Source organism: Lissotriton helveticus, chromosome 4_1, assembly GCF_964261635.1.
Source record: "Lissotriton helveticus chromosome 4_1, aLisHel1.1, whole genome shotgun sequence".
Lineage (NCBI taxonomy): Eukaryota > Metazoa > Chordata > Amphibia > Caudata > Salamandridae > Lissotriton > Lissotriton helveticus.
The window spans coordinates 542,181,872-542,200,562 of NC_136063.1; the positions used below are offsets into that span (position 1 = coordinate 542,181,872).

At 41.8% G+C, this 18,691-nt stretch overlaps 1 protein-coding gene across 1 annotated transcript in view; it reads right to left on the minus strand.

Moving 5' to 3' along the window:
- CRISPLD1 (cysteine rich secretory protein LCCL domain containing 1) overlaps positions 1-18,691 on the minus strand; it is a 313,945-nt gene that overhangs the window by 180,808 nt on the left and 114,446 nt on the right. Inside the window, exon 4 of the mRNA XM_078687130.1 lies at positions 2,793-2,925. Within this exon, the coding sequence (XP_078543256.1) occupies positions 2,793-2,925 (133 nt within the window). The remainder of the gene's footprint in view (positions 1-2,792; positions 2,926-18,691) is intronic.

The window sequence follows — 18,691 nt, forward strand, 5'->3', positions numbered from 1 at the left end:
AACTCTGATTACTTAGGTATTTTAAATAATAGAGGGAAAACCACTCTTCCTCTTGAGATCACAGTGAGATTAAGGTATGTAAAGCTTTGCTGTAGCAAGCAACATTTTACAACGTTCCGGATTTTCGCTATATGTTAATCAAGCGAAATTTCCCTGTTCTGTAAAACTTTTTACTTGTTCATAAGAAAAGTGGCTACAATAGTGCCTAAAAAGTTAAAGAGGACTCGCACTCGCCACCGCATCCGAAGAACAACCACCGGCGGGAGATCCTTCTCCCACCTCACCACCAAGACCTGGATCACCCTACCACTGAGCCTACGACAGACCCAAGACTTGCTGACTTTCCGACCTTCAGGAAGCTACTCAAGACCTGGCTGTTTGACCAGTAGCGCCCCTCCCCCCCAGCGCCTTGAGACCCTCGCGGGTATGTAGCACGCCCTACAATTGACAAATGATTGATGATTGATCAGTCTTGGATTCCAAAACGAAGAATTGACAATTCCCAGTGGGAGAAAGAGAGTGAGAGCAAAGAGACACCTAACAGTTTCCAATGATTATTCATTAGAGTAATATTTATACAGCAAACAAACCTTCATCTCAGGAACCAAATTACCTTCAGCATTACTTTCCAACAAAAAATATTATTCTTATTCCTGTTAATCTTGTTTCAGAAACATTTCCTATTCGCTTCTGATTCATGTAGAAATCCTTTGTACGGTTTCTTTGTGTCGGGAGAATTGATATCTGGCCTGAGGAATATCGCAGTTTATTTGGTGAAATACGTGTCAGCCTGCCTTCTAATACCATTAGAACATCAAGTCACAATAAGATGTGTTATGTATAGTTCAAAGATGCTTCAGTAGCACAATTTGGGCCTGTACATACCTACCAAATGTCAAAGTTCTTGGTATTTCAAAAAGACTTCTGAAGATGAAATGGCAGGAATGTTATTTTCTACTTGGGAAGGTTGGCTTTATCGTAAAATTAAAGGAAATCGGAATATATCTATAAATTACAAACTAGGTAAAAACTTAGCACAAATAATAACCATTTGTTGGTGTTCCATGGAGGCAAAAACTTCAGTCTCCTGTAGATGAGCTGGACTGCTTCTACTGAAGCAGGGTCAAGACTGATTTGCATATGACTGGGTCCAAACTGAGGTTGCATAGTGGGTAAAAGAACGACAGGAAGGAATGCGACCCCAAGAGATTGCCAATGGTTAGACTTAGTGCAAGCATCCTCCCATCACCTTTGGTGTGTTTAAAAAGAGGGCATGCAATGGTTACCAGCTGTTTCAACCAACTAATCATATGTGTAGTCTATGAAGCTACTGATCTACGTAATATAGAGCAACATTACACTGATTGTATAACCCATCCACGATCCTATGCATAAGTTGATGGTGATGATCCTAGAAGCTGGATGCAGCCAGAAATATTGTGTTTCCATAATGAATGTTAATGAGATAAACGCAGTCATTTACATAATTGTTCCTTATATTAAAAACATGTTTAGTGTTGAGCACGTGGATAGAGGGAGGTTACAAGATCTCATATTAAATGATAGAGGTTTTTTTGTCACAACATTTTTCTACATCTAATAAGAAATGAAAGGTTCTTGATTGTTCTTTCATGTGCATAAACTCTTTATAAAAAAAAATATTATGGACTATCTAAAATATCAGAGGTGATAGTATAAACTGCCATGAATTTATCCCTTTTCATCTCGTTGGCTTCTCTGCCTCCAAGCATGGTCAAAGCATCTACGCTATTTGAAAGTAATATAGGTTTAATGAATAAGGGTGGCTACATGTTTTACTAATTGCACTTATGTCTCTTGCATGCGTGTGTTAACACATAATGGTAGTAGTCTGTCTTCATTTATTTAATGTCATTTGTTTGCCAGTGAAAGAGACTTGCATTGTAATATTTCGAGGCAGTCTCAGACTATTTTTTTTCAAACAAATATTTTGTTGCACTTTCTACAAACAAGAAATTATGATGATGAATATGCTTCTTTTGGGCTAATGAAGACTGAGATTACAGAAAAGCAGCTAATGCCTTCTTCGTCAACTGCTATCTAAGCACCATTAGATTTACACCATTCTGTGATGTCTTAATCTGTGACCCAAGGGAATTTTCTGTGACATCCGACGGATTTTATATTACATAAAGAGAATTCTGACATATATCGTTTTCTATGGGTAAAATAAAAAAATATCAAACATAGGTACTCGATGTTGTCCTGGGGAGCTGAATCGCGTAAAATGTGCGGCACAACCAATAAATATTCACATAGCCCCAGTTAGATCTAAAGTACTGAGATATGTTAGATGAATACTCATTGTGAAAGTCCTCAATACCTGACTGGATATGAAGTTCTAGGACTGTCAGTGGGTACTAATGACATGGACTGTGAGTGTAAAGACATTCTTATCAACCAGGGTTTTTGAGTTGGGACATGATTTTGATGGTTGAACGTCTCCTGACATGCGTCATAAGTGAGAGATAGAGGCAAAAATGTATATCTTTCAGAAGCACAAAGCTTGTCATAGCAATGCTTGTAGGCCCAGATAAATATTGTATTGACCCATACTCCACCTATATTCGCAAAGGCATCTTGACCCAGATGTGCACTGCACAGTTAAAATCAAAATCATTCCAAAACATTAGACTGTGCAAAAGTATATTTGTTCTGCTGTGAATTTCTATATTTTATAATCCAAGCGAGCAAGAGCAAGATGCATATTTAAAATGCAAAGCATAGAGAAATAAGCGCTCACTGGAAGTTACCTGAGTATAATGGGTGCACACAGGTCCGGAGCATCTAAATGGACAATACGGATTGCATTCCTGTGAATAAGGGTAGGTGTAGTCTCTCACTTCATCATACCAAGCCTGAACATGGTAGGTTGGAGGTCTGAATCTGTTTATGAAATACAACAAAAAGATTTTTAACAGCAATTCACATTTACCACCCTTAGATTGTATTATGAAAATTATATTGCTAATAATTTATCTACCTTAATTACATATGTTTGTGTTTTCAAAATGTCTAAAATATAAGTATAATCTAGAATCTAAAACAATACCTCATCTAAGTAAATTTCGTTACAATTGTTAACTGTAAAAACCATGTATTATGCCGCTAGGAAAACTACTCACACAACAAAAATACAAAAATATTTTCTTGTAAAATCGAGCATGACCAACTAAACTTTTAATTCTTTAGTGTAATGACCAAATTATGTAACTCTGGAGATGTAACTAACCTGTAAATTAACATGTTTTAGAGAAAATTTGAACTAGGAGTTACAGTGGGAAAATAGTCAATGTATTTTGGTACAAACAGAGTTTAGCAATCGCTGTGAACATTAAATCCAAGAACGTGGAACCTCTACAGCAGCGTCAATGATAATACAGCTAATTGAATCTAAAGGTACTAACAATAAGATAAGGGTTGAAGACCTAGAGACCCAGTTCAGTTCATACACTTCGTACAGTGAAGCTGCAAATGTCTCCTTTAATAAGATATGGTTCTGCTTATTGCTCATCTATCACTTGAATACCTGGATATTCAAAAGCCAACCTCTAGAAAAGCATGTCTTTAAACCGTCAAATTCAATATGAGCCTTCTTTGCCCTTTTTGATATCTTGTGCTAGATCTGCATAATAGGGGCAATATATCAGAATTGTTGTAGTTCTAGCTTGGGTAGGGCATACGCTGCTCTGCGAGGCATGCTGTATTCAGGTATGGATATTAATATCTGCCCATTTTCCGCCCAACTTTCAATTGGCTCCTGATACTGTCCTTTCTAAATGGTTGCTTTTGATTCATGAACAGGCTTAGTAGTCCATCCTTAGTACCACCTTGTCTGCATTTGTAGTCCACCATGAAGAATGGACTTTTTACTTGTGTTGTTACACAGGTTGTTTTATCTACAGTCTGTGAACATTATTTTCTTGAATGTTTTTAGTCTGCTTCAACACACTCCGAATGCTACGTAGGATCTTCAAGTGGATCCCTACTGCAACAAGAAGGCTGGACTACGGCAACACCCTCTATGCAGGAGCAGCAGCCATCTCCTGAGACGGCTGCAACGCATCCAGAACGTCTCAGCACGTCTGATCCTTGACATCCCCCGCCGCAGCCAGATCACCCCCCACCAGAGAGACCTACACTGGCTCCCCGTCAACAAGAGGATAACCTTCAAGCTCATCATCCATGCACACAAAGACCTTCACGATCCTGGCCCAGCGTACCTCAGACGACTCAGCATCTACACCCCCCATCCCGCAAGCTCCGCTCTGCCGACCTCACCCTCGCCGCTGTCCCCCGCATCTGAAGAATGACAGCCAGAGGTAGATCCTTCTTCCACCTCGCCGCCAAGACCTGAAACACCCTCCCCACCAACCTACGGCAGACCCAAGACTTACTGGCCTTCAGAAGACTACTCAAGACCTGGCTCTTCGATCAGTAGAAGCAATCCCCCCCCCCACCCCCTCAGCACCTTGAAACCCTCACGGGTATGTAGTGCACTCTACAAATGCCCTGAGTGATTGATTGATTGATAGTCTAGCTGCTTTTGCAGGTATGACAGGCTCTCCCTGACTCACTCTTTTTTCCTGACAGCTGGGCGGCCGATCATGAATGCTGCTCTTTATTTTGAAAAATACTCCCTGCACAGCGTGGCACTTCTGCATGCCCTATACAGCTTAACAAATGCTTTTTGTTTGTAAAAGCACCCTATACCACACTTTTACTTTAATGGAGCTGCACACCTTTTTTTAGACAAGCAGCGTCTAAAGAAAGGGGCATGGCAGACATCAAGGTAACAGCATGGGGCGCTTTTACGAAAAATAGACATTCGTTTGTCAACTTACAAATGCTTTTTTTGTGAAAGCGCCAGTAGCACACTTTCACTTTTATGGCAGCTGGGCACCTTTCTTTAGATGACCCGCTTCTATAGAAAGGGGTGTGGCTGCCATTAAAGTGAAAATTGCAAAAAACACAGTTGATGGACAAAATGTAGAACAATGTCATACATTCACCCCAGTACAAGGATCTGGGCCTAAATCCATCGTTTTTTTGCACTCCACACCACCCTGGGTTAGACACTGGCCCTCCACACCACTGGAGTCAAGCTATCCAGGCTGAAGAAGGCTGATAGCCAGAAACCGGTCCTTGGATGCTTGATTCCGGTCTGGGAAAGACATGGCTTGGTAGTTCGGACTGGACTGTTCCCATGAGGCACAGGGTCAGAGCTGATTTGCATATAGCCAGTGTCTAACCCAGGGTGGTGTGGAGTGCAAAAAAACGATGGATTTAGGCCCAGATCCTTGTACTGGGGTGAATGTATGACATTGTTCTACATTCTGTCCATCAACTGTGTTTTTTGCAATTTCACCCCGAGTGGGCTGGGGATGCTCAAAAGTGAGTCCCAGGCTCTCCACACCACTGGAGTCAAGCTATCCAGGCTGAAGAAGGCTGATAGCCACAAACCGGTCCTTGGATGCTTGATTCCGGTCTGGGAAAGACATGGCTTGGTAGTTCGGACTGGACTGTTCCCATGAGGCACAGGGTCAGAGCTGATTTGCATATAGCCAGTGTCTAACCCAGGGTGGTGTGGAGTGCAAAAAAACGATGGATTTAGGCCCAGATCCTTGTACTGGGGTGAATGTATGACATTGTTCTACATTCTGTCCATCAACTGTGTTTTTTGCAATTTCACCCCGTGTGGGCTGGGGATGCTCAGACGTGAGTCCCAGGCTCTCCACACCACTGGAGTCAAGCTATCCATGCTGAAGAAGGCCGATAGCCAGAAACCGGTCCTTGGATGCTTGATTCCGGTCTGGGAAAGACATGGCTTGGTAGTTCGGACTGGACTGTTCCCATGAGGCACAGGGTCAGAGCTGATTTGCATATAGCCAGTGTCTAACCCAGGGTGGTGTGGAGTGCAAAAAAACGATGGATTTAGGCCCAGATCCTTGTACTGGGGTGAATGTATGACATTGTTCTACATTCTGTCCATCAACTGTGTTTTTTGCCATTAAAGTGAAAGCGCGACATGGAACGCTTTTACAAAAAAAAAAAAATTGTTTTTTCAACTTAACAAACATGCTTTTTTTTGGTAAAATCATCCCAAGCAGCGCTTTAACTTAAATGGCAGCTGCACCGCTTTTTTGTGGGATGTGGCCCGACTGAAGAAAGGGGCTTGGCCGCCATTAAAGTAAAAGCACGTCACGGGGCGCTTTTACAAACAAGCATTTGCAATGCAAAAGGTCTCGCATTTGCTAAAGTTAAAGCTCTTGGCATTGTAAATGACAATGCCTTTTATTTAAACACCACATAAATAAAAGGCATTGGGATGTATCATGCCAATAGCCCAAACTCTCGCAAATGTGAGACCTACTGCATTGCAAATGCTCATTTTATAGTTTAGTCTTGATATCATGATGGCAGTGTACCTTGAAATGAAAGATCACATTTTTGAGCCACTTTCTCTCAGCACCTCGCTTAATGTTCTTGAGTGACTACCAGTTTAGGCAAGGGTGGCTGTCGGAGACCTTTTGCTAGGAATAATTGATTGACACCAAAATTGATAGAAAAGGGATATTCTTAGTACGGTACTGGAGGTGGAAATCCTTGCCAATTAATTGCTTAGTCACGAATTAAAGTCAAGTGTTTCATAACGATAAGCTGCAACGGTTGTTCCGGGAATCTCCCTCCACCACAACCCCATTCCACCGGATGATATGCATGCCACACACATAAACATAGCATAACATAACACAAACTTGGAATCTTGATTACTTAAATCACTAGCTGGGCTGTTATTTTGTTTCTAGTCAGAGTATTGATATAAAGCTGAACCTGAAAGAGATTGACATGAAAGCACAACCTAGAATGAACCCTTTGGAATTTTTTGACACAACACTATAATCCATACCTAGCCAGGAAAAAAAAAGGTTTACTAGCTGTTTCTAAGTACTGGTATGTGGTAGATCATAGCCATTCGTACTTGGTAGAACATTTTTGTGATTAATTAGGATACCAAATAAGACTCCTCCATAGTAACTACAAAATGCAAATCAGTCAGAGTTAATTTTCTTACCGGTACATCGGGTCTGCTAAACCTTTATATGACTAGGTCTGCACAGACATCAGTGAATGGATTAGAGTGTGTGTGTGTGTGTGTGTGTGGGTGTGTGTGTGTGTGTGTGTATGTATGTGTGTGAGATTGTGTGCCATGCAGTAATAGGTCTGGATAAGCTGCTGAACTCTTATAGGAAATTTTAGCTGGCTGGCATAAACCAGTGAAGCCGGTCAGGTGTAGGTTATAAGGCCACCTTTATTTGGTTCATAACAATTGTAAACAAAACGAATTTCTACTGTTTTGTGTATCTAAGTGACACATATGTGTACTAATTGTTTTCTGAATGTGATCAGTCATTCTTTATCTCTATTTGGCTTTCGCTGAACCTCGGTGGGGCCTACTCACAAAGATTACATTTTCATACGAGTAAATTTACATGTGAACATTTACTGTAACACTTTGTAGTAAATGTAATACTTTACACACGTAGGTGGAGCTCGCCAACACCAGTTTACCAGGGAAAAAATTGTTTTTATGTTTGCTGTGACAGTGTGCTTGTCTACTAGACACATGCAGAGGGATTTTGGGTCAACTCCCTTTAGGTACTGCTTGCTAGCATTGTCATTTTCATTTTGTATTACCAGATAGGGCAGCATACAAAAGTGGGGCAAAGTGCCATTTCCTGTCAGCCATTGCGGTGTTGGCAGTGTCATTGACATTTTGTATCAGACACTAAAGAGCCATTCTATGATTTAAGTATTGGTGATCATAAGTGACAGAATTTCATCCCTGTACGTCGGAGTCTTCATTGGTAAGGGCAAGCACCAAGAGGCCATATCTGACAGCTACACCTGCTGCTTGCTGCCACCATAAACTCCCTGAGACAGACTGCAGTAGAGTTGCTAGTTTTCAGAATGACCCACTTTTGTAGGATTTACCATTTCAGCAGTCTCTGGTCTGCCGTTACCATTCATTGATTTTGGGGTATGAAAGGATAGCTGGGATGCTCAAATACTGAGTTGAGGATCAGAAGAACCTTCAAATGACAGAGTAGAGGCTGTATCATTGAGTTTCAGAGCTAGATCCTGCAAGCACAAAACGAGTTATGAGAGGTTATTAAAATGCTAGAAAGATTGTTTCAATTGAACATAACTCAATGGGAACGCAGCTATTCTTCGGCTTCAATTCACAATCCTCTTCACTGCACTTCTTGGTAACTTTGATGTGGTTACTTTCCGATCAGGTTATCTGAATTTCAAATTCATAGCCTCTTCGTTTGTCAGGATATCTTGCATAAAAATATTGCAATAAGCATGGCCAGGAAGCCGAAAGTGGAGATCGCTCTTTTTTCAGCTCTGCCGCAACTCCGCATACATCTTTATTCCTGCTGCTACAGGAGGCCCCGGGAGATTTAGCACCACTGCACTGGTGGTGGGAACCTCCGGGGAAAATTTGACTCAAGCAGCTGGTTTAGAGATGGCTTTATTGCTGCGGATTCTGCATGGCCTGGTTGAGAGTGCAGCAGCCGTGACAGCTCATGACTTCCTATCCTCATCGCTGATGGGCTTTGGTGCCTTGCGCAAGCCAGGCGTGGGACTCAGAAGAAACCAGCAGTAGTGGGCCTGGGTACCAGGGCTCCTGTGACAGAGGTTTCTGGGACAGCAGTGAGGCCTGGAGTCAGGAGGAGGCCTCCTTTCTTCATCCAGCATAGGTGGGGGTTGCCCCTTGGCTCGTACCATGTACCGGCCCAAGAACTTGGATGACACAGGGCGTGCTTAAACCTGGGTAGGCCCATGGAGACTACAGTGTTACCTCAAGGTGGGTAGAGACTTCCCTTCTCCCTCTGAAGGTGGTGGTGGGTGACAGTCCATGGCTCTGATAAGGGGCGCTCCAGCACTTATCAGGAGGGCCTCCCACCAGTGTATGGGCATGTGGGGACATTGAACTGAGATGCCATGTTGCCTGGTTTTTGGAGCCCTCCTGGTCTTTTTGGCTATGGCGTCTAGTGGCTGTGATAAAGAGACATTATGCCCTGGCTCCTGTACCTCTGGGTGCATGTAGATAAGAGTGGTTGCCCCCTCCGGGACAGATGCTGGCTCCCCTCCAGGATGCATGCTGTGGACTGACCTTAGGAGAGCAAGGCACATGGAGTGAGGACCAGCCACGTTCACAGCATGAGCTCTCCCCAGCACTGCTTGAGATACAGGAGGTGGAACAGGCATGGATAGCCACCCGACCAATATCAAGGGGGCCACAAGCATAGGACTGCTGGCTTTCTACCTCTGAGCCACGCATGGCAGATGGCTACCTGAGGCTCTAAGCCCTGGGCAGCAGGGCGAACTGGTGACACAAAGAAGACCTTCCATCAAACCCCTCTCCCATCCTCCTTACTCCTGGTTACCGCGGATTACCACTGAACACAGGGATGACCATAGTCATCTATTCTGCACACTCGGGATGACTGGGAGTCCTACAGATAAACCATGGGAAAAGACAAACAGCCCGGAGCCCAGACTTCGAAGGGCTGTATAGACAAAATTCAATGGCCCACAGGGTCCAGTGACTAATAACCCCCACCCCCTTCAATGGCTGCACTACCCCTTCCAGACCATTTTGCCCCCATCCTACAGGCGATCCAAGACCTGCAATCCTCTCTGGAGGGTAAAATGGTCAAATTAAAAGTCTGTGTGTCTCTCTTGAGACAGGACATGCGTAACACGACAGCAACGGTTATGAAGGCCGAGTGTTGAAAAATCTTAAATGGAAGACACACTTCATGGACTATAAACCACAATTACTGGATTTACTAGACTACAGAATGCAGTGCATCATCTTGAGTCATGGGCGGAGGGGGCAGACACCCGATTCTGACGCAATTACATTAGAACTGTGGGGGTCATGGAGGGAATGTCTCCTGCCCAATTTATGACCACCTGGTTGAACTCAAATTTCAAACGAGGGGAAGTCTCCCTGTTTTGTGGTGGAGTGAGCACATAGATCCCTGGTGTAGAGACCTCAGTCTTGTTCCACAATTGCCCCACCTTCAACTTTGCTGACCGCAACACAATCCTTAAGGCCTCTCAGTGACCGGAGATTCTGACAAGTGATTCAGTTCAAGTGATTGTCTTTCCTGACTACACACAAAGTTCAACAGCAAAGACATACCTTTCCGGGGTGTGCAGACTGAATATCATGTGTAAAATATCAAGTTGCACAAATATCAAGTCAGAAATTTAGTGGTTCAGAAATATCGACAGCAAGAATATTGTGGTCAAGAATATAAACTTAAGGTAAGTAATATCTATTTTAATAATACTATTTGCAAAAATATAGGGGGTCATTACGATGGTGGTGAACCCACCACCAGCAGCCTACCGGTGGCATGTTTACCGCCATCATGTGGCCATCCTTTGCCCGTCAGATAAAGATGGCGTACGGTGTGCTGGCGGACAGAAAGGCCGTCCGCCATAATCCGACACAGGAAATTGTTATAATTGCCTGTCGAACCCGGCCAGCATACCCAGAATGATGGCAGTGCCTAGTGTTACAACCCCCACTCACCTGACCAACAGGTACCGCAGGAACAAAGAAAGCCTCACCTCTCCCTCTGGACCAGTCCTCCACAATGAAGAAGACGGTATGGGCGATTGGTCCCACAGGGGAAAGGGAAGAGGAATACACCACCCCTGGTATGCTGAGACACGAAGGAGAAGTATCAGGTGGGATGTCAGATAGGACAGCAGCAGACAGGAGGAATACAGACAGCGTCTGCAGGGAAACCTTGGAGACGGGAGGATTGAGTGGGTGGTCATGAACGACTCAGCATGGTGGTATATAGTACAATCACATGGGACGTCTAGAGAAACTTTCTTGAAGCTGCTCTGAAGGAATGGATATGTGGTATCGGTATGTACATTTATAAACAAAAGCGCTGGCTTCTCCTGAATGCGCTTTTCCAGAAAGGGGTGCAATGAAAACACGAGGGAAAGCCAAACTCGTTTTCGCTTTGGAGGCGGTGCAGCCGGCTCCTGCCGTGCACCTCAAAGATAAGAGAGAGATCCGGTGTCCTCACTCGTGGTCAGCATTGCTTAGAGTTCTTTCGCGACTCTTGCTGTTGTAGAACAAAATACTTCACGGTCCATGGCACATCAAAAGGCTGCTTTCAACTTCTGCTTTATGGGAAATAATATTTTGCGACTTCTGCCGCCTTGGAAACTGGGGAGCGGTACCTGTAGCCGGAATGAAAGATTTGCGGCTTCTGCCACTTGAAGGAAGAGTTTGGTAGCTCCTGCCACATTAAAGAAGCACTCGCAGCAGCGCCACGTGGAGAACAGGGCCGGACTGGGAACAGAAGCCGTCCCTGGCAAACTGCTTAGCTGGACCCCCCTGGGGTGAGGGGGAGTGCAGCCGAGTAGTTTGCGATGGCCGGTTTCGGGCCGATTTTGTTACAGGGGGCCTATATTGCCGACCCCCAGTGACAAAAACGGCCCTCCAGGGGCCCAAAACCGGCCCGACCCTAGCGGCCTACCGGGGAAACGCCCGGGGCCCGCTATCACCAGTCCGGCCCTGGTGGAGAGCAAAGGGAAGTGGCTCCAGCCACAGCAGTGAAGCACTTGCGGCTTTACAGCAACAAAGGAAATGTTTTGCGGCTCCGGCGCCAGCAGTGAGGCACTCGCGGCAGGGCCGCGCCAAAGGAAATGTTTTGCGGCTCGGCCGCTGCAGTGTGGCACTCGTAGCTTCACTGCAAAACGAAATGTCTTGCAGCTCCTGCCGCAGCTGTTGAAACTGGACTCGCAGCTCCTGCTGCATTGGCGTAGCTACCACAACTTCAGGAAACCACTAGGAGATTTTGTCCATATGGAGAGCCACTCTCCAGCGTCCTTTCCGGATCGGAGACAGGAAGGGAAGCAGAGGAGAGGCATGCTCCTGCATCTTCTTGGGGTTGGGATTGCAATAGGTTTGTTTAAAACCAAGCACCTGTGTCAGGTAGGAGAGGTTCCTAAATAGCAACCTTCTCTCAGCACCTGACGTGCTGCACCCAATAACAAGGAACCAGGAAGAAACAGATAGTGGACAGGAGAATTAAGTCAGCATGTGGATGGGATATGGGAAAGTGGTAACACCTAGCAGACACCGTGCGCCACATTAGGATGCAGCATCCCTACCAGCCTTTGAATGGAGGATCTAATGCCATTCAAAGGCTGACGGGGATGTAATTTGGGGAGCCGTTGCAGGCTCCCCTTTTGCAGGAGCACTGTAATTGTGCACTTTTTGGGGAACCTATAGCGCCGCCCTACAGTTACCTGCAACAGGTTGCAGGCACTGCGTGGTGCCTACCACATAGGGCAGGTAAATGCACAACCTGAATTTTTAGCATTGTGGTGGGTGCTGCAGCCAGCAGCACCTGCCGCCATGTTAAAAATGTCTTTTGCGGGCGCCACAGTGGTGGTTGCATTGTAATTTTCTGTATGGGACCGCCACCATATGGTCGGGCTGTCCCGATTCCCGTGACGATGGCGGACAAAACTCAAGTCCGCCCGCCATTGAAATAAGCCCCATAGTTGTTAAAAATATCGATTTTTTAGAATTAATGTTATGTATTTTAGTATATTTTTTATATGTATGGGATATATGTTTTTTGTATAAGGATTGTTTGTATTTTTAATATGTGTTACCTTTTTAGTAGTTATTAATTATTTTAAAGTAACATTTTGCGTTTCTAGTTCCGCAGCAGGTTGTGGGTTTATAGGGGAATAGGGTGGGAAGTAAATTAATTATATTAAATTAATTGATTATTTTTTATTGATTAATATTTGTTTAATTGAGATGTTATATTGTTAAATGTGTGAAATAATTTATTATTAATTATTTGTTGTTAATAATAATTATTTATTTTGTAATACATTTTAGGTGTGTGTTTTGGTCTTTATAGGTGTAAAGCGGGGGAAGTTATTTATTTTAATTGACAAATTATTAGTTGGTTGCTAATTAATTATATTTAATCAATTGGTAATTGTGGTAATTTTGTAATTTAGGTGTGTATTTTGAGGTTTATAGTGGTAAAGGGTGTTAAGTAGTTTATTTATTTTGTATTATTATTTGTTCATTGATACTAATTGATACTAATTAAATTAATAGAACATTTATTATGGCAACTATGTAATTAACTTTAGGCATGTGTTGTGGTGTTTATAGAGGTAATGGATGGAAAGTAATTTGTGTTTAATTAATATATAGTTGCTTTTTTAATTATTTGATATTTATTATGGGTAATTGTTTATTTTTGTGTGTTTTTACTTTTAAAGGGGTAAAGGGTGGGTATTAAATATATTTTAGTTAATTCATAATTAAATGGTAATAGTAATAATTTTTAATTTAAAAGTACGTTTTAATTGTGTTTTATTATTTTACAGTTTAATTTAGGTGTGTGTTGTGAACATCATAGTGTTAAAGTGTGTGTAGTTAATTCATGTTTATTCTTTTTTTATTAATAATATTCTATTGATTATTAATTATGTTAATTATGGAAGCAAATGTATTTTAACATGTTGAAGTGTGTTATTGGTGTGGTGTTATAGGGTAGGAAATAAAATAAATACATTTATGTACTAATTAATGTTTTTATTTAGAGCTATTTTCTAGTTTAAAATAATTATTTATTTAAATTGTATTTATTTTATATAATATTTGTATGTATTCGTTATATGTAATTAATATTATATGTTTTCTTTTTTATACATTTAATATATTTGATTTTTAAAAAATCATTATTTATTTATTTTTATATTTGTTTTCAATTTGTAATAATTTGTTTTAACTGTTGGAGGGTGAATAGTAATTTTTGCCTCATGTTATCCAACACTTTCCCTACTGTTGCACTCACATAAGTGGGAATAGTAACTTTTACCCCTCCTCTATCCAACACTGTCCGTAGCGTTGTACTCACTGGAGAGGGAATAGTACATTTTACCCCTCTGATGTCCAACACTTTCCCTACTGTTGCACTCACCGGAGCGGTAATACATTTTTTTACGCCTCTGCTATCCAACACTTTCCCTACTGTTGCACTCATGGAGTGGGAATAAAACATGTTACCCCTCCACTATCCAACACTTATGCTACTGCTGCACTCAGTGGAGTGGGAATCATAATTTTTACCCCTCTGCTATCTAACACTTTCCCTACTGTTGCACTGTTTGGAGTGGGAATAGTATTTTTTACCCCTCCGCTATCCAACACTTTCCCTATTGTTGCACTCACTGGAGTTGGGATAGTAAATATAATTACTCCGCTATCCAACACTTACCCTACTGTTGCACTCACTGGAGTGGAAAAGTTATTTTTACCCTTCCGCTATCCAACACTTTCCCTACTGTTGCTATCACTGTAGAGGGAATAGTAATTGTTCCCCGTCCGCTATCCAACACTTTCCCTATTGTTGCATTCACTGGAGTTGGAATAGTAAATGTAATTACTCCGCTATCCAACACTTACCCTACTGTTGCACTCACTGGAGTGGGAATAGTATTTTTTACCCCTCCGCTATCCAACACTTTACCTGCTGTTGCTATCACTGTAGAGGGAATAGTAATTGTTCCCCGTCCGCTATCCAACACTTTCCCTATTGTTGCATTCACTGGAGTTGGAATAGTAAATGTAATTACTCCGCTATCCAACACTTACCCTACTGTTGCACTCACTGGAGTGGAAAAGTTATTTTTACCCCTCCGCTATCCAACACTTTCCCTAATGTTGCACTGACTGTATTGTGAAATTTAAGTTAAAGTCTTTTTTTTTTATAGTTTAATGATTTAATTTATTACAGATTTTTGTTTTTTTTATATTTTAAATTATTGATATATTTTTTATATAATTTTAAACTTGTAACAAAAATTGAAAATCACAGGTAATTGTTTTAAAGTAAATATATATGTATAAATAATTATGGTGTGCATTTATCTTTAAGTTTACTTGTTAAATGTTAATAAAATGTATATCAAATGTATTGAATTGTGTTAAAATTAAATATAATATTTAATATATTATTTTATATTTATATACAAATTGATGTTTTATACGTGTATATGTTTTACATCGATTTTGTTGTCAATATTTTTGTGCTTACCTAGCAAGAACCTAATCTGGCTTTCTACTAACGTGGTACACTGCAAACCCATTGAATACATAACGGATAGTGGGGAGTCAGGCACACGAGTGACACGGTCACTGAATGGAGCTTTGTTACATTGTACACAGCACTGTATGTTGCCAGACTTTCTGTGGCTGCACCGTACTCCACAAATAGCCCTCTCTAAATGCTATAAATCTACTTAAAAAAGAGCATTGCAGCGCTGGATACACTCTCCTATAACGGGGCATCTCATTGTTATAAATGAATGGTGGTTTAACACCACAGCTTACCGCACCTTCACCCCTGAAAAATGAGCGATGCAGTAGACCCCCCCATTCACACTTGTTAGATGGAGGGGCACTCAGGGAACACTATTGTTGGCAACAAAAGTGATTCTTTAGATCTAGAGGGAGAACCATATAGTCCTCAGGTGGGCAGGATGCCTGACAATCAAAACCCCACTGTGGAACAGGACTCGGTTGTTACAGGTTACGTCTCAGAGGGCTTCAAACCATGGAATGTAATAGGCATCTCAAATCTAGGGGACGTCCTTTTGGGCATTAGAAAATTCTTCCTACAGCTACATGTAGACTACCACGACTGTGAGAGGCATGGGTGGGGATTTAGGGCAACTCACTGATGATGACTTGAGGGAGGCCAGTTCTTCGTTCATGAAACAGTGATTGCTTTGCATTTCCAACTAATACAGTGGAAATACCTACACAGGGTTTATTATTGCCAGAATTGACTATGGAAAATGGGGGCACTGACCTTGCCCGCCTGCTTTCGTTGCACATCAGAAAGACTGATTTTCTCCATGTAATCTAGATATGTGAGATGCTGTCCCCTTTTTTTAGAAAGGGATGATTTTGCACTTCGGAAGGTAGCAAGGCTGGACTTTACCACGAGATCTCAAGCTTGTCCTCGTCCATTTTACAGAGGGGACAGATGCTGACAAATACTGCACAATACTGTTGTGGTTGCAACTAGTGACAGCAAAGAGGGGTTTTGCCAGTGGTAGGAAAGAGGGCCTCCCCATCCTTGAAACTGTGGAAATTTGGGATAGACCACTGTATGAGCCTAGAAATCCCCATATATAAGGCTAGGTGTTGTCCACTGAAATATTAAAAAATATGAGCTGCGTGGATTAGTTGACGGGGTAACACTCTACAAAAGACTGAAAAACCTCACCACTCCCGAATGTTGATGATTATTATGCTAATGGCTGGTCAGAATTTGGGGGAGGTTTGTTCTTGTACTGCTTCTGTTACTTTTGCAATGTTATATAGCAGGCTCAGCCAGTCGGGCATCTGCTGTTTTGTATGGTCAATCATGTAAAAGTCTGATGTGTCAGTCCCAATAAAACTAATAAAATGATGTCATTAAAAAAAACAAAAACAATCAGAGTATGAAGACTAGAAGCTGGTTCCCCTGATTTCTCTCAGGTCAAAAACCCTTCTAGTAGACTAAATATTGCAATTTTCCTATATACTTCATACTCTGAATTGAACTCAACTCGCATAGTATATGAAGTACAATGTGTCTTTGCAGGACTAGGATTTAACAAGGATATATGTAACACGTAGTGGATATTCATAGATAGGCAAATTCTGTCTTGCAGTTCTTGGATTCACAATCTGTTCTACCAAAAATGGCCTCAGACATTTAGGATGCAATTTAAAATATTTTTTAATCCAAATTCTATGTAAGCAGCCACACTTTTTCCCCTACAAAATACTCAGGAGCAGGACTTATTATGCAGATCGTAAAGGCTTATAAGCCTTTAACTTTTTTAAGGTAGCTTGTGTAGACTTCTAGAGATCAATTAACTCTTTTAAATGTTTTTGAAAATAAATAATTCAGTTTAAAAAAGACTGATCCAAACATAGTATGGAAAGCTGCGTTCCACTCATCATCCACTCCAACCTTGATGTTGGTGAATATTTTGGAATTTCTGATCTTATCGAATAACACAGATATCAACTTAAGGAGTACTAATTAATTTTATTGAAAGCTGTGTAATCTATGCATGCCCTCAACTGTCCTCCTTTACAAGTTACTTAAATAATGGTAAAAAAAAACAGATGGAGCCTGTGAAGGTCTATACTATTAGCTAGATTTTAATCTAGATACTGTTTACGAAATGTGCAAGAAATAGTTCAACGTTCATTTTCAATCACATTACTTCAGGAAACCTCTCTCTAATCCTAAATGACAATAGTGAAATCCTTTCATGGACATGCAATTTACATTTTACAGTTAGTTGATTCACTATTTGTTCTATCAAAAATGGCCTCCTTCTATCTATTAATGCCTCCTTACATCCCATCACCATCTCGGATCAGGCGGCCATCTCATTAAAACTTCAACTCCTCCCTACCACCCCACCACATGCATGAACCTGGACATCCTAGAGGATCTACAAGTGGTTAGAGAAATTCATGACTAGTTATTGCAATTCCTTAAACCTCACTCTCTGGGACTCACTGGAATAGAAATCTGGGGGCCCATTCATAAGTTGCATGCTGAACATACTCATTAAGTTATCCTAGTTCAATTGACCTCAGAAATTAAAGCAAAAGAACTATACTAACATCAGAATAATGATCCACCCACCTTGACACTCTTACAATGCCTCAAGTATGATATCAATGTAATCCTCAGCAAATGTGCTTACCTTTGGTTCCAAGTCCAAAACTGCAAAAAAATGTTCTATCTTAATAGGGCTGGTAAACCCCTGGCAGCCTACCTAAAGGTTAAACGCAACTCTACCCTCATTAAAAAATCAAAGATGAACAAAATGTTTTGCAGACATCAACTGACCTGATCCTTAAAGCCTTCCAGCATTTCTACACCAAACTGTACACCCACTCAGTACACCTTTTTGAACTACCTAGACTTTGCCCATTAGGCAAAATTTCAACAAAGACTGACTCTCTTTTGCCAGACCAATCTCCAGAGAGGAGATTGTCCATGTCATCAAAAATATCACAACAGGTAAAGCAACAGGGCCGGACCGTCTCCCCATCGAATTCTACAAAACGATCCTCAGCTCTTTTATTCCTCCACTAGAATCAACTCTTTCTCATTTGGCTACCTCTGGAGCAGTATCAGGGACTGCCTCTGAGGCCACCATTGTGGTTATTCCCAAGAATAGGCAAGGACCACTCTGACTCCAAAAGTGACAGGCCTATCTCCCTTATTAACATGGATGCTAAAAGCTATGCAAAGATCCTGACATCTTGCTAACCCATATCATTCCCATGATTCCCAACCAAGTACACCTTACCCAAACTGGCTTTACCAAAGGACGGCTTGCTAATTAGAACATCCACATTTTCTCTCATTTAATCGAGAAAGCGTCTGACCTGTTTTTCCTGCTGTTAGCGGCTATTGCCCTGGACACAGAAAAAGCACTTGACAAAGTCTACTGATCATACCTCGAATCCATCCTCTTAAGACAT